Here is a 14,829-nt window from a genome sequence, read left to right on the forward strand (position 1 = left end):
ATGTCAGGGCACACCCAGCTAACAACCTAAGCAGAATACAATTAAGACTATATTCTACTTCTCCTTCACCATTCCTGATCCATTCCCACTGATGAATTCTCCTTCATATCCTCCCACTCTCCCCTTGATTCAAATTTCTTCTCCACTATAACCTACACTATTCCCTTCTCTTTTCTATTTTACAGTTCTTTTCCAATTTAATTTTCATTTCTGCCATTATGGCAATTTCCCCTCCCTCTCTTGCAAATCCCCCATCCAGACGGTCTTGCTCACATGGGAGAAGGTGACAGAGACAGTCATTCAATGCAGGAAATCTTTATTGGAACAAGAAGGGCAGGAATGGAGGGGAGCAGGAGGATAGAAAGGCCCCAAGCACAGCGGGTGTCACGGGCTGCAGGAGGACGGGGCAGTTCCTGTAGGGCTCAAGTGCCCCATGCTGGGCCAATGTGACCGTGGGGGTTTGGGCTGGGCTGTGGTGGCTCTAGCAGGGCCCGCAGGTGTCCCAGAGCTTCTTGCTGTAGCGGGGCAAGGCACAGGGGTTGTAGGCGGGAGCAGCGCAGGCCCTGCCAAAGGTGCAGAGACCACCCGAGGCCTGGGTGGCACCGGCGCCATAGAGGCCGCCCAGCCCCAGGGAGCCGCCAAAAGCCGGTGCTCCGGAAGAGCCCACCACGGCTTGCTGGGGGAAGGAGGTGAGGATGGGGCCGGGGAAGGTGACCACCACGGGGGGCGGCTGGATCAAGGCCGTCGAGTCGGGGCACTGGCGGGCGCACAGCTCGTTGCAGCTCTCAGCGATGGGCTGGGGCACAGCCACGCTGGTTCTTGGGGGGCACAGGTCGTAGCAGGACATCTTGGCGAGGGATCCGAGGGTGCTTCTGCAAGAGAGGGCAGCCGTGGCAGGAGAGCTGCAGAGGCAGCGCCCGTGCCACAGAGGCTGGGCATGGAGCTGGGAGTCACGAGCAGAAGTGCTCGCACACTTACCCTTGTCTCTGAGGAGGAGAAGGTGGCCAGGCCAGTGTTTGGCCCAGTGTGGCCCAGACAGGGCTTTTATAGCAGCCCCAGCATTGCTCAGCTCCAGCCAGGCCAATCTACAGTGGGGACACTCCCTGCTGCTGCTGCTGACACCAGGGCTGTGCGGCTCCTGGCCCTCCCTGAGTCAACATCCCCTGGGTACCACCTCAGCACCTCGCGCTGCCCAAAACATGTTGTCCATCCTGCCACATCAGATACTTGATACCTGAAATGACACCCAGGAATTTTGCACCAGAGGCACATATGAGAGCTTGGGGGGCCTTGGGCAGTCCTGAAATAACCGTGAACTCTGCTGTGCTTTTTGGGGTTTCTGATCCTTGTGCCATGCATCTCAGGCCTGGCACGAGGGCCCTTTGTCCCCTGTGTCACAGAGCTTCATGGAAGTGCCTGGGGGGGCATAGATGGAATCCAGCTGTGCTGGACTGGCCAGTGCTGCATGGTGCTGGCCGGGCCCCACAGGAGCTGCCTTTCCCTGGGCGTTGGGTCAGCTCTACTCTCTGCCCATTAGGGACAGCAGGTGGCACAGAGCAGGCGCTGCCTGGGCCTGCTGTGGCCCAGGAAGTGGCACTGGCAGCGTCCCAGCAGGGTAATTGCAAGGGCTGATGGTGCAGCTTGAGGCTGGCCAGGAAAGCCAGGAGTCAGCAGAAGAGCCCCGTGGCAGCAGAGCTGAGGCCCGGCCTTGTCCCCGCACACGTGCCACCATCATCGACAGCTCCTGCCCCGCCTCTGCAGCCACCCATAAAAGCGTTGTCCCGGCCCAGGGCTGCATCCACTGCTGCGGTCTCGCTCTGCTCAGCCCAAGGCCAGGTGGGTCCTGCGGGGCTCTGCCTCCTGTCCCCAGGGCTGCCCAGGCCCTCCACAGCCACCAGAGCTGCCAGGGCAACGGCCGTGCTGGCACCAGCTAGGCATGGCTAGGCCTGGCTCATCCTCCTTGGGAGAGCAAGGAACGAGGCGTTTGGCCTGGACAGACAGAGCCAGGCTGGACACAGGGACTCGGGCGGGACGTGTGAGGTCAGGGGGTTTAAGGATCAGGCTTCTGAGGGGGCTGCCGAGCACAGGGCCAGTGCTGGGCAGTGTGGGCAAGGTTGATGACTTTGGCCAGTCTGGGTCTGTGGGAGGTCTGGGAGCAGGGCACTGCTAGATCTGGAGATCCCCATGTCTCTTCTAAGCGCAGGTTTTCTGAATTTACTTTCAGCCTCATCTCTGCCACTGCAAGATGTCCTGCTACGACCTGTGCCCCCCAAGAACCAGCGTGGCTGTGCCCCAGCCCATCGCTGAGAGCTGCAACGAGCTGTGCGCCCGCCAGTGCCCCGACTCGACGGCCTTGATCCAGCCGCCCCCCGTGGTGGTCACCTTCCCCGGCCCCATCCTCACCTCCTTCCCCCAGCAAGCCGTGGTGGGCTCTTCCGGAGCACCGGCTTTTGGCGGCTCCCTGGGGCTGGGCGGCCTCTATGGCGCCGGTGCCACCCAGGCCTCGGGTGGTCTCTGCACCTTTGGCAGGGCCTGCGCTGCTCCCGCCTACAACCCCTGTGCCTTGCCCCGCTACAGCAAGAAGCTCTGGGACACCTGCGGGCCCTGCTAGAGCCACCACAGCCCAGCCCAAACCCCCACGGCCACATCAGCACAGCATGGGGCACTTGAGCCCTACAGGAACTGCCCCGTCCTCCTGCAGCCCGTGACACCCGCTGTGCCTGGGGCCTTTCTATCCTCCTGCTCCCCTCCATTCCTGCCCTTCCTGTTACAATAAAGATTTCCTGCATTGTATTCCTGTCTCTTTGACACCTTTTCCCATGTGAGCAAGACCGTCTGGATGGGGGATTTGCAAGAGAGGGAGGGGAAATTGCCATAATGGCAGAAATGAAAATTAAATTGGAAAAGAACAGTAAAATAGAAGAGGGAAGGGGACAGTGTATGTTAAATTGGAGGAGAAAATGGAATAATATGGGAAGTGGGAGGATATGAAGGAGAGCAGTGGAATGGGCTCTGGGAAAGAGAAGGAGAAGGAGAAGGAGAAGGAGAAGGAGAAGGAGAAGGAGAAGGAGAAGGAGAAGGAGAAGAACAAGGACAAGGACAAGGACAAGGATAAGGACAAGGACAAGGACAAGGACAAGGAGCTCCAAGCATTCTGTCTGAAGACAGAGAGATCCCACTGCTTACCCACTCTGAGACTAATAGCTCTAACACACTTGCCGTAGTGCTGGAAATGGGGTTGGCCTCAGAGCTGGGAGCCCTCCCGGGGCAAAGGCTGCCACAGCTCTAGGCCTTGTGTACCCCCATGGCTCTGCTAAAGGAGCAGGGACAGAAATGAGAGAGAGACTTCCCCATCTCCATGCCATGTACATTGAATTTCATTGTCATCAAGTCCTTCCATTTCCATTACTATGTGTTAATGATTTTATTTATAGCACTCAGTTTTTTTCTCATCTTTTCCTTCTCCATCTCCGTCTCCTTTGTCTGGTCCTTCTTGTTCTCCTTCCTCTTTTAACCTCATTCTCCTTACTCTTTTCCTACTGATTCCATTCCTTCTCCTTCTCCTTCTCCTTCTCCTTCTCCTTCTCCTTCTCCTTCTCCTTCTCCTTCTCCTTCTCCTTCTCCTTCTCCTTCTCCTTCTCCTTCTCCTTCTCCTTCTCCTTCTCCTTCTCCTTCTCCTTCTCCTTCTCCTCCTTCTCCTTCTCCTTCTCCTTCTCCTTCTCCTTCTCCTTCAACCCCTTCCTACCATTCTCTAGCTTTTGATTCAGTTTTTATTTTAATTTCATTTATATCTCCTCATAAACCTCCACTCTACCATTCCTTCTTCTTTTTTTATTTTCCCTATCCCCTTCAAATTTCCATTGCCTTTGGCCATCTCTGCATCGCCATTTCCCCTCCCACACTGACAACACCCCATCATGCCTGGGGTGTTCATGACTTGGGAAGAGAGATTGAAAGGATAGTACAGAAGGCAATCTTTCCTTATGAATTGCACCTTTACAGATTACTGTGGAATGGAAGCATCCGTGCTTGCCCAATTTGTTTTGGTGTTATAAATGAGTTGACTTGCTCCCCACAAGTTACAGTCACTAATTAGAGTTGTAGTTTGAGTTGGGGCTTGAGACTGAGCATCTGCAGCAATTTGAGATGGAGTCTGCTGGCTGTTCTGTGAGGAGGTAAGGGACATGCGGTGATGCAAGAGACACGTAAGCAGATGTATGAGGGACAGTCAGGGTAAGGCAGCCAGGTAAGGGACAGCTTGGGGTATAGCCAGCTATGCAGAGAGGAGAGTAGGGGTCAGAGCTGTGCAGATCTACCTGTAAGTAAAGGAGTCGGAGTTGTCACAAAGAAGTATGCTGAAAAAAGGCTTGAAAAGTTAACAATAAAGGACTGGTGGTGATGCAAGTCCAGTCTGTCTCGACACAATAATTACAAAACTTCATGACATGGGAAAAAGCAGACAAAGAGACAGATGTTGGATGCCAGAAAACTTTATTGTAAAAATAAGAGCAGGAGAGGCCAGGAGAGAGGTGATGAACAGCCCAAGGCACACCGGGTGTCACGTGCTACAGCACGCACGGGCAGCTTGTGCAGAGCTCAACTTCTCCATGCTGGGCTGAGGTGGCCGCGGGGGTTTGGGCTGGGCTGTGGTGGCTCTAGCAGGGCCCGCAGGTGTCCCAGAGCTTCTTGCTGTAGCGGGGCAAGGCACAGGGGTTGTAGGCGGGAGCAGCGCAGGCCCTGCCAAAGGTGCAGAGACCACCCGAGGCCTGGGTGGCACCGGCGCCATAGAGGCCGCCCAGCCCCAGGGAGCCGCCAAAAGCCGGTGCTCCGGAAGAGCCCACCACGGCTTGCTGGGGGAAGGAGGTGAGGATGGGGCCGGGGAAGGTGACCACCACGGGGGGCGGCTGGATCAAGGCCGTCGAGTCGGGGCACTGGCGGGCGCACAGCTCGTTGCAGCTCTCAGCGATGGGCTGGGGCACAGCCACGCTGGTTCTTGGGGGGCACAGGTCGTAGCAGGACATCTTGCAGTGGCAGAGATGAGGCTGAAAGTAAATTCAGAAAACCTGCGCTTAGAAGAGACATGGGGATCTCCAGATCTAGCAGTGCCCTGCTCCCAGACCTCCCACAGACCCAGACTGGCCAAAGTCATCAACCTTGCCCACGCTGCCCAGCACTGGCCCTGTGCTCGGCAGCCCCCTCAGAAGCCTGATCCTTAAACCCCCTGACCTCACACGTCCCGCCCGAGTCCCTGTGTCCAGCCTGGCTCTGTCTGTCCAGGCCAAACGCCTCGTTCCTTGCTCTCCTAAGGAGGATGAGCCAGGCCTTGCCGTGCCAAGCTGGTGCCAGCACGGCCGTTGCCCTGGCAGCTCTGGTGGCTGTGGAGGGCCTGGGCAGCCCTGGGGACAGGAGGCAGAGCCCCGCAGGACCCACCTGGCCTTGGGCTGAGCAGAGCGAGACCGCAGCAGTGGATGCAGCCCTGGGCCAGGACAACGCTTTTATGGGTGGCTGCAGAGGCGGGGCAGGAGCTGTCGATGATGGCGGCACGTGTGCGGGGACAAGGCCGGGCCTCAGCTCTGCTGCCACGGGGCTCTTCTGCTGACTCCTGGCTTTCCTGGCCAGCCTCAAGCTGCACCATCAGCCCTTGCAATTACCCTGCTGGGACGCTGCCAGTGCCACTTCCTGGGCCACAGCAGGCCCAGGCAGCGCCTGCTCTGTGCCACCTGCTGTCCCTGATGGGCAGAGAGTAGAGCTGACCCAACGCCCAGGGAAAGGCAGCTCCTGCGGGGCCCGGCCAGCACCATGCAGCACTGGCCAGTCCAGCAGAGCTGGACTCCATCTATGCCCCCCCAGGCACTTCCATGAAGCTCTGTGACACAGGGGACAAAGGGCCCTCGTGCCAGGCCTGAGATGCATGGCACAAGGATCAGAAACCCCAAAAAGCACAGCAGAGTTCACGGTTATTTCAGGACTGCCCAAGGCCCCCCAAGCTCTCATATGTGCCTCTGGTGCAAAGTTCCTGGGTGTCATTTCAGGTATCAAGTATCTGATGTGGCAGGATGGACAACATGTTTTGGGCAGCGCGAGGTGCTGAGGTGGTACCCAGGGGATGTTGACTCAGGGAGGGCCAGGAGCCGCACAGCCCTGGTGTCAGCAGCAGCAGCAGGGAGTGTCCCCACTGTAGATTGGCCTGGCTGGAGCTGAGCAATGCTGGGGCTGCTATAAAAGCCCTGTCTGGGCCACACTGGGCCAAACACTGGCCTGGCCACCTTCTCCTCCTCAGAGACAAGGGTAAGTGTGCGAGCACTTCTGCTCGTGACTCCCAGCTCCATGCCCGGCCTCTGTGGCACGGGCGCTGCCTCTGCAGCTCTCCTGCCACGGCTGCCCTCTCTTGCAGAAGCACCCTCGGATCCCTCGCCAAGATGTCCTGCTACGACCTGTGCCCCCCAAGAACCAGCGTGGCTGTGCCCCAGCCCATCGCTGAGAGCTGCAACGAGCTGTGCGCCCGCCAGTGCCCCGACTCGACGGCCTTGATCCAGCCGCCCCCCGTGGTGGTCACCTTTCCCGGCCCCATCCTCACCTCCTTCCCCCAGCAAGCCGTGGTGGGCTCTTCCGGAGCACCGGCCTTTGGCGGCTCCCTGGGGCTGGGCGGCCTCTATGGCGCCGGTGCCACCCCGGCCTCGGGTGGTCTCTGCACCTTTGGCAGGGCTTGCGCTGCTCCCGCCTACAACCCCTGTGCCTTGCCCCGCTACAGCAAGAAGCTCTGGGACACCTGCGGGCCCTGCTAGAGCCACCACAGCCCAGCCCAAACCCCCGCGGCCACCTCAGCCCAGCATGGAGAAGTTGAGCTCTGCACAAGCTGCCCGTGCGTGCTGTAGCACGTGACACCCGGTGTGCCTGGCGCCTGCTCACTGTCCCTCTCCCAGCCTCCCCTGCCCTTCTTGGCACAATAAAGTTTTTCTGCATGAAATCCCTGTCCCTTTGCCTCCTTTAGCCAAGTCTGGCGGGCCATGTGGATGGGGATATTCCATGAGTCAGAGGGGAAACGGTGACACTGGCAGAAGAGAAAATGGAAGTGGAACCAAACAGGAATATAGAAGAGGGAAGCAGAGAGTAGAGGATAAAGTGTAGAAGAAAATGGAAACATGAAAAGTGGGAGGATATGAAAGAGAGCTGTGGGACTGGCTTAGTGAAGGAGAAGGAAAAAGCAAAGAAGGAGGAGTCTAAGGAGAAGGAGAATGAAGAGAAGCAGAAGGAATCGAGTAAGGAGAATGAGGTTAAGAAGAGGAAGGAGAAAGGGAAGAAGAAGAATAAGATGAGTGACAAGAACAAGACAGAGAAAATGAGAAACAAAGAGAACGAGAGCTATAAAGAAGAAACACTAAGACATAGAAAGAGAAAGGGAAGGACTTGATGACAATGAAATTCAATGTACATGGCATGGAGATGGGGAAGTCTCTCTCTCATTTCTGTCCCTGCTCCTTTAGCAGAGCCATGGGGGTACACAAGGCCTAGAGCTGTGGCAGCCTTTGCCCCGGGAGGGCTCCCAGCTCTGAGGCCCACCCCATTTCCAGCACTACGGCAAGTGCGTTAGAGCTCCTAGTCTCACAGTGTGCAAGCAGTGGGATCTCTCTGTCTTCAGACAGAATGCTTGGAGCTCCTTGTCCTTGTCCTTGTCCTTGTCCTTGTCCTTGTCCTTCTCCTTCTCTTTCCCAGAGCCCTTTCCACTGCTCTCCTTCATATCCTCCCACTTCCCATATTATTCCATTTTCTCCTCCAATTTAACATACACTGTCCCCTTCCCTCTTCTATTTTACTGTTCTTTTCCAATTTAATTTTCATTTCTGCCATTATGGCAATTTCCCCTCCCTCTCTTGCAAATCCCCCATCCAGACGGTCTTGCTCACATGGGAAAAGGTGTCAAAGAGACAGGAATACAATGCAGGAAATCTTTATTGGAACAAGAAGGGCAGGAATGGAGGGGAGCAGGAGGATAGAAAGGCCCCAGGCACAGCGGGTGTCACGGGCTGCAGGAGGACGGGGCAGTTCCTGTAGGGCTCATGTGCCCCATGCTGTGCTGATGTGGCCGTGGGTGTTTGGGCTGGGCTGTGGTGGCTCTAGCAGGGCCCGCAGGTGTCCCAGAGCTTCTTGCTGTAGCGGGGCAAGGCACAGGGGTTGTAGGCGGGAGCAGCGCAGGCCCTGCCAAAGGTGCAGAGACCACCCGAGGCCTGGGTGGCACCGGCGCCATAGAGGCCGCCCAGCCCCAGGGAGCCGCCAAAGGCCGGTGCTCCGGAAGAGCCCACCACGGCTTGCTGGGGGAAGGAGGTGAGGATGGGGCCGGGGAAGGTGACCACCACGGGGGGCGGCTGGATCAAGGCCGTCGAGTCGGGGCACTGGCGGGCGCACAGCTCGTTGCAGCTCTCAGCGATGGGCTGGAGCACAGCCACGCTGGTTCTTGGGGGGCACAGGTCGTAGCAGGACATCTTGGCGAGGGATCCGAGGGTGCTTCTGCAAGAGAGGGCAGCCGTGGCAGGAGAGCTGCAGAGGCAGCGCCCGTGCCACAGAGGCCGGGCATGGAGCTGGGAGTCACGAGCAGAAGTGCTCGCACACTTACCCTTGTCTCTGAGGAGGAGAAGGTGGCCAGGCCAGTGTTTGGCCCAGTGTGGCCCAGACAGGGCTTTTATAGCAGCCCCAGCATTGCTCAGCTCCAGCCAGGCCAATCTACAGTGGGGACACTCCCTGCTGCTGCTGCTGACACCAGGGCTGTGCTGCTCCTGGCCCTCCCTGAGTCAACATCCCCTGGGTACCACCTCAGCACCTCGCGCTGCCCAAAACATGTTGTCCATCCTGCCACATCAGATACTTGATACCTGAAATGACACCCTGGAATTTTGCACCAGAGGCACATATGAGAGCTTGGGGGGCCTTGGGCAGTCCTGAAATAACCGTGAACTCTGCTGTGCTTTTTGGGGTTTCTGATCCTTGTGCCATGCATCTCAGGCCTGGCACGAGGGCCCTTTGTCCCCTGTGTCACAGAGCTTCATGGAAGTGCCTGGGGGGGCATAGATGGAATCCAGCTGTGCTGGACTGGCCAGTGCTGCATGGTGCTGGCCGGGCCCCACAGGAGCTGCCTTTCCCTGGGCGTTGGGTCAGCTCTACTCTCTGCCCATCAGGGACAGCAGGTGGCACAGAGCAGGCGCTGCCTGGGCCTGCTGTGGCCCAGGAAGTGGCACTGGCAGCGTCCCAGCAGGGTAATTGCAAGGGCTGATGGTGCAGCTTGAGGCTGGCCAGGAAAGCCAGGAGTCAGCAGAAGAGCCCCGTGGCAGCAGAGCTGAGGCCCGGCCTTGTCCCTGCACACGTGCCACCATCATCGACAGCTCCTGCCCCGCCTCTGCAGCCACCCATAAAAGCGTTGTCCCGGCCCAGGGCTGCATCCACTGCTGCGGTCTCGCTCTGCTCAGCCCAAGGCCAGGTGGGTCCTGCGGGGCTCTGCCTCCTGTCCCCGGGGCTGCCCAGGCCCTCCACGGCCACCAGAGCTGCCAGGGCAACGGCCGTGCTGGCACCAGCTAGGCATGGCTAGGCCTGGCTCATCCTCCTTGGGAGAGCAAGGAACGAGGCGTTTGGCCTGGACAGACAGAGCCAGGCTGGACACAGGGACTCGGGCGGGACGTGTGAGGTCAGGGGGTTTAAGGATCAGGCTTCGGAGGGGGCTGCCGAGCACAGGGCCAGTGCTGGGCAGTGTGGGCAAGGTTGATGACTTTGGCCAGTCTGGGTCTGTGGGAGGTCTGGGAGCAGGGCACTGCTAGATCTGGAGATCCCCATGTCTCTTCTAAGCGCAGGTTTTCTGAATTTACTTTCAGCCTCATCTCTGCCACTGCAAGATGTCCTGCTACGACCTGTGCCCCCCAAGAACCAGCGTGGCTGTGCCCCAGCCCATCGCTGAGAGCTGCAACGAGCTGTGCGCCCGCCAGTGCCCCGACTCGACGGCCTTGATCCAGCCGCCCCCCGTGGTGGTCACCTTCCCCGGCCCCATCCTCACCTCCTTCCCCCAGCAAGCCGTGGTGGGCTCTTCCGGAGCACCGGCTTTTGGCGGCTCCCTGGGGCTGGGCGGCCTCTATGGCGCCGGTGCCACCCAGGCCTCGGGTGGTCTCTGCACCTTTGGCAGGGCCTGCGCTGCTCCCGCCTACAACCCCTGTGCCTTGCCCCGCTACAGCAAGAAGCTCTGGGACACCTGCGGGCCCTGCTAGAGCCACCACAGCCCAGCCCAAACCCCCACGGCCACATCAGCACAGCATGGGGCACTTGAGCCCTACAGGAACTGCCCCGTCCTCCTGCAGCCCGTGACACCCGCTGTGCCTGGGGCCTTTCTATCCTCCTGCTCCCCTCCATTCCTGCCCTTCCTGTTACAATAAAGATTTCCTGCATTGTATTCCTGTCTCTTTGACACCTTTTCCCATGTGAGCAAGACCGTCTGGATGGGGGATTTGCAAGAGAGGGAGGGGAAATTGCCATAATGGCAGAAATGAAAATTAAATTGGAAAAGAACAGTAAAATAGAAGAGGGAAGGGGACAGTGTATGTTAAATTGGAGGAGAAAATGGAATAATATGGGAAGTGGGAGGATATGAAGGAGAGCAGTGGAATGGGCTCTGGGAAAGAGAAGGAGAAGGAGAAGGAGAAGAACAAGGACAAGGACAAGGACAAGGATAAGGACAAGGACAAGGACAAGGACAAGGAGCTCCAAGCATTCTGTCTGAAGACAGAGAGATCCCACTGCTTACCCACTCTGAGACTAATAGCTCTAACACACTTGCCGTAGTGCTGGAAATGGGGTTGGCCTCAGAGCTGGGAGCCCTCCCGGGGCAAAGGCTGCCACAGCTCTAGGCCTTGTGTACCCCCATGGCTCTGCTAAAGGAGCAGGGACAGAAATGAGAGAGAGACTTCCCCATCTCCATGCCATGTACATTGAATTTCATTGTCATCAAGTCCTTCCATTTCCATTACTATGTGTTAATGATTTTATTTATAGCACTCAGTTTTTTTCTCATCTTTTCCTTCTCCATCTCCGTCTCCTTTGTCTGGTCCTTCTTGTTCTCCTTCCTCTTTTAACCTCATTCTCCTTACTCTTTTCCTACTGATTCCATTCCTTCTCCTTCTCCTTCTCCTTCTCCTTCTCCTTCTCCTTCTCCTTCTCCTTCTCCTTCTCCTTCTCCTTCTCCTTCTCCTTCTCCTTCTCCTTCTCCTTCTCCTTCTCCTTCAACCCCTTCCTACCATTCTCTAGCTTTTGATTCAGTTTTTATTTTAATTTCATTTATATCTCCTCATAAACCTCCACTCTACCATTCCTTCTTCTTTTTTTATTTTCCCTATCCCCTTCAAATTTCCATTGCCTTTGGCCATCTCTGCATCGCCATTTCCCCTCCCACACTGACAACACCCCATCATGCCTGGGGTGTTCATGACTTGGGAAGAGAGATTGAAAGGATAGTACAGAAGGCAATCTTTCCTTATGAATTGCACCTTTACAGATTACTGTGGAATGGAAGCATCCGTGCTTGCCCAATTTGTTTTGGTGTTATAAATGAGTTGACTTGCTCCCCACAAGTTACAGTCACTAATTAGAGTTGTAGTTTGAGTTGGGGCTTGAGACTGAGCATCTGCAGCAATTTGAGATGGAGTCTGCTGGCTGTTCTGTGAGGAGGTAAGGGACATGCGGTGATGCAAGAGACACGTAAGCAGATGTATGAGGGACAGTCAGGGTAAGGCAGCCAGGTAAGGGACAGCTTGGGGTATAGCCAGCTATGCAGAGAGGAGAGTAGGGGTCAGAGCTGTGCAGATCTACCTGTAAGTAAAGGAGTCGGAGTTGTCACAAAGAAGTATGCTGAAAAAAGGCTTGAAAAGTTAACAATAAAGGACTGGTGGTGATGCAAGTCCAGTCTGTCTCGACACAATAATTACAAAACTTCATGACATGGGAAAAAGCAGACAAAGAGACAGATGTTGGATGCCAGAAAACTTTATTGTAAAAATAAGAGCAGGAGAGGCCAGGAGAGAGGTGATGAACAGCCCAAGGCACACCGGGTGTCACGTGCTACAGCACGCACGGGCAGCTTGTGCAGAGCTCAACTTCTCCATGCTGGGCTGAGGTGGCCGCGGGGGTTTGGGCTGGGCTGTGGTGGCTCTAGCAGGGCCCGCAGGTGTCCCAGAGCTTCTTGCTGTAGCGGGGCAAGGCACAGGGGTTGTAGGCGGGAGCAGCGCAAGCCCTGCCAAAGGTGCAGAGACCACCCGAGGCCTGGGTGGCACCGGCGCCATAGAGGCCGCCCAGCCCCAGGGAGCCGCCAAAGGCCGGTGCTCCGGAAGAGCCCACCACGGCTTGCTGGGGGAAGGAGGTGAGGATGGGGCCGGGAAAGGTGACCACCACGGGGGGCGGCTGGATCAAGGCCGTCGAGTCGGGGCACTGGCGGGCGCACAGCTCGTTGCAGCTCTCAGCGATGGGCTGGGGCACAGCCACGCTGGTTCTTGGGGGGCACAGGTCGTAGCAGGACATCTTGCAGTGGCAGAGATGAGGCTGAAAGTAAATTCAGAAAACCTGCGCTTAGAAGAGACATGGGGATCTCCAGATCTAGCAGTGCCCTGCTCCCAGACCTCCCACAGACCCAGACTGGCCAAAGTCATCAACCTTGCCCACACTGCCCAGCACTGGCCCTGTGCTCGGCAGCCCCCTCAGAAGCCTGATCCTTAAACCCCCTGACCTCACATGTCCCGCCCGAGTCCCTGTGTCCAGCCTGGCTCTGTCTGTCCAGGCCAAAGGCCTCGTTCCTTGCTCTCCCAAGGAGGATGAGCCAGGCCTTGCCATGCCTAGCTGGTGCCAGCACGGCCGTTGCCCTGGCAGCTCTGGTGGCCGTGGAGGGCCTGGGCAGCCCTGGGGACAGGAGGCAGAGCCCCACAGGACCCACCTGGCCTTGGGCTGAGCAGAGCGAGACCGCAGCAGTGGATGCAGCCCTGGGCCAGGACAACGCTTTTATGGGTGGCTGCAGAGGCGGGGCAGGAGCTGTCGATGATGGCGGCACGTGTGCGGGGACAAGGCCGGGCCTCAGCTCTGCTGCCACGGGGCTCTTCTGCTGACTCCTGGCTTTCCTGGCCAGCCTCAAGCTGCACCATCAGCCCTTGCAATTACCCTGCTGGGACGCTGCCAGTGCCACTTCCTGGGCCACAGCAGGCCCAGGCAGCGCCTGCTCTGTGCCACCTGCTGTCCCTGATGGGCAGAGAGTAGAGCTGACCCAACGCCCAGGGAAAGGCAGCTCCTGCGGGGCCCGGCCAGCACCATGCAGCACTGGCCAGTCCAGCAGAGCTGGACTCCATCTATGCCCCCCCAGGCACTTCCATGAAGCTCTGTGACACAGGGGACAAAGGGCCCTCATGCCAGGCCTGAGATGCATGGCACAAGGATCAGAAACCCCAAAAAGCACAGCAGAGTTCACGGTTATTTCAGGACTGCCCAAGGCCCCCCAAGCTCTCATATGTGCCTCTGGTGCAAAATTCCAGGGTGTCATTTCAGGTATCAAGTATCTGATGTGGCAGGATGGACAACATGTTTTGGGCAGCGCGAGGTGCTGAGGTGGTACCCAGGGGATGTTGACTCAGGGAGGGCCAGGAGCCGCACAGCCCTGGTGTCAGCAGCAGCAGCAGGGAGTGTCCCCACTGTAGATTGGCCTGGCTGGAGCTGAGCAATGCTGGGGCTGCTATAAAAGCCCTGTCTGGGCCACACTGGGCCAAACACTGGCCTGGCCACCTTCTCCTCCTCAGAGACAAGGGTAAGTGTGCGAGCACTTCTGCTCGTGACTCCCAGCTCCATGCCCGGCCTCTGTGGCACGGGCGCTGCCTCTGCAGCTCTCCTGCCACGGCTGCCCTCTCTTGCAGAAGCACCCTCGGATCCCTCGCCAAGATGTCCTGCTACGACCTGTGCCCCCCAAGAACCAGCGTGGCTGTGCCCCAGCCCATCGCTGAGAGCTGCAACGAGCTGTGCGCCCGCCAGTGCCCCGACTCGACGGCCTTGATCCAGCCGCCCCCCGTGGTGGTCACCTTCCCCGGCCCCATCCTCACCTCCTTCCCCCAGCAAGCCGTGGTGGGCTCTTCCGGAGCACCGGCCTTTGGCGGCTCCCTGGGGCTGGGCGGCCTCTATGGCGCCGGTGCCACCCAGGCCTCGGGTGGTCTCTGCACCTTTGGCAGGGCTTGCGCTGCTCCCGCCTACAACCCCTGTGCCTTGCCCCGCTACAGCAAGAAGCTCTGGGACACCTGCGGGCCCTGCTAGAGCCACCACAGCCCAGCCCAAACCCCCGCGGCCACCTCAGCCCAGCATGGAGAAGTTGAGCTCTGCACAAGCTGCCCGTGCGTGCTGTAGCACGTGACACCCGGTGTGCCTGGCGCCTGCTCACTGTCCCTCTCCCAGCCTCCCCTGCCCTTCTTGGCACAATAAAGTTTTTCTGCATGAAATCCCTGTCCCTTTGCCTCCTTTAGCCAAGTCTGGCGGGCCATGTGGATGGGGATATTCCATGAGTCAGAGGGGAAACGGTGACACTGGCAGAAGAGAAAATGGAAGTGGAACCAAACAGGAATATAGAAGAGGGAAGCAGAGAGTAGAGGATAAAGTGTAGAAGAAAATGGAAACATGAAAAGTGGGAGGATATGAAAGAGAGCTGTGGGACTGGCTTAGTGAAGGAGAAGGAAAAAGCAAAGAAGGAGGAGTCTAAGGAGAAGGAGAATGAAGAGAAGCAGAAGGAATCGAGTAAGGAGAATGAGGTTAAGAAGAGGAAGGAGAAAGGGAAGAAGAAGA

At 57.8% G+C, this 14,829-nt stretch overlaps 8 protein-coding genes across 8 annotated transcripts; 4 read left to right on the forward strand and 4 right to left on the reverse strand.

The window, feature by feature from the left end:
• Positions 1-481: 481 nt before the first annotated feature.
• Positions 482-847, reverse strand: LOC134046940 (scale keratin-like). The gene has a single exon (XM_062497812.1). The coding sequence runs from the start codon at positions 845-847 to the stop codon at positions 482-484; it is 366 nt and encodes a 121-aa protein (XP_062353796.1).
• Positions 848-2,245: 1,398 nt separating this feature from the next.
• LOC134046945 (scale keratin-like) lies at positions 2,246-2,611 on the forward strand. Its single transcript, XM_062497827.1, has one exon. It carries the CDS (start codon positions 2,246-2,248, stop codon positions 2,609-2,611), a length of 366 nt encoding a protein of 121 aa, XP_062353811.1.
• Positions 2,612-4,655: 2,044 nt separating this feature from the next.
• Positions 4,656-5,021, reverse strand: LOC134046951 (scale keratin-like). The gene has a single exon (XM_062497839.1). The coding sequence runs from the start codon at positions 5,019-5,021 to the stop codon at positions 4,656-4,658; it is 366 nt and encodes a 121-aa protein (XP_062353823.1).
• Positions 5,022-6,419: 1,398 nt separating this feature from the next.
• LOC134046958 (scale keratin-like) lies at positions 6,420-6,785 on the forward strand. Its single transcript, XM_062497851.1, has one exon. It carries the CDS (start codon positions 6,420-6,422, stop codon positions 6,783-6,785), a length of 366 nt encoding a protein of 121 aa, XP_062353835.1.
• Positions 6,786-8,114: 1,329 nt separating this feature from the next.
• LOC134046965 (scale keratin-like) lies at positions 8,115-8,480 on the reverse strand. The gene has a single exon (XM_062497864.1). The coding sequence runs from the start codon at positions 8,478-8,480 to the stop codon at positions 8,115-8,117; it is 366 nt and encodes a 121-aa protein (XP_062353848.1).
• Positions 8,481-9,878: 1,398 nt separating this feature from the next.
• On the forward strand, positions 9,879-10,244 carry LOC134046973 (scale keratin-like). Its single transcript, XM_062497877.1, has one exon. It carries the CDS (start codon positions 9,879-9,881, stop codon positions 10,242-10,244), a length of 366 nt encoding a protein of 121 aa, XP_062353861.1.
• Positions 10,245-12,177: 1,933 nt separating this feature from the next.
• Positions 12,178-12,543, reverse strand: LOC134046980 (scale keratin-like). The gene has a single exon (XM_062497889.1). The coding sequence runs from the start codon at positions 12,541-12,543 to the stop codon at positions 12,178-12,180; it is 366 nt and encodes a 121-aa protein (XP_062353873.1).
• A 1,398-nt stretch (positions 12,544-13,941) lies between these two features.
• Positions 13,942-14,307, forward strand: LOC134046984 (scale keratin-like). Its single transcript, XM_062497904.1, has one exon. The coding sequence runs from the start codon at positions 13,942-13,944 to the stop codon at positions 14,305-14,307; it is 366 nt and encodes a 121-aa protein (XP_062353888.1).
• The last annotated feature ends 522 nt before the right edge of the window (positions 14,308-14,829 follow it).

The sequence above is a fragment of the Cinclus cinclus genome, chromosome 1, assembly GCF_963662255.1.
Source record: "Cinclus cinclus chromosome 1, bCinCin1.1, whole genome shotgun sequence".
Classification (NCBI taxonomy): Eukaryota; Metazoa; Chordata; class Aves; order Passeriformes; family Cinclidae; genus Cinclus; species Cinclus cinclus.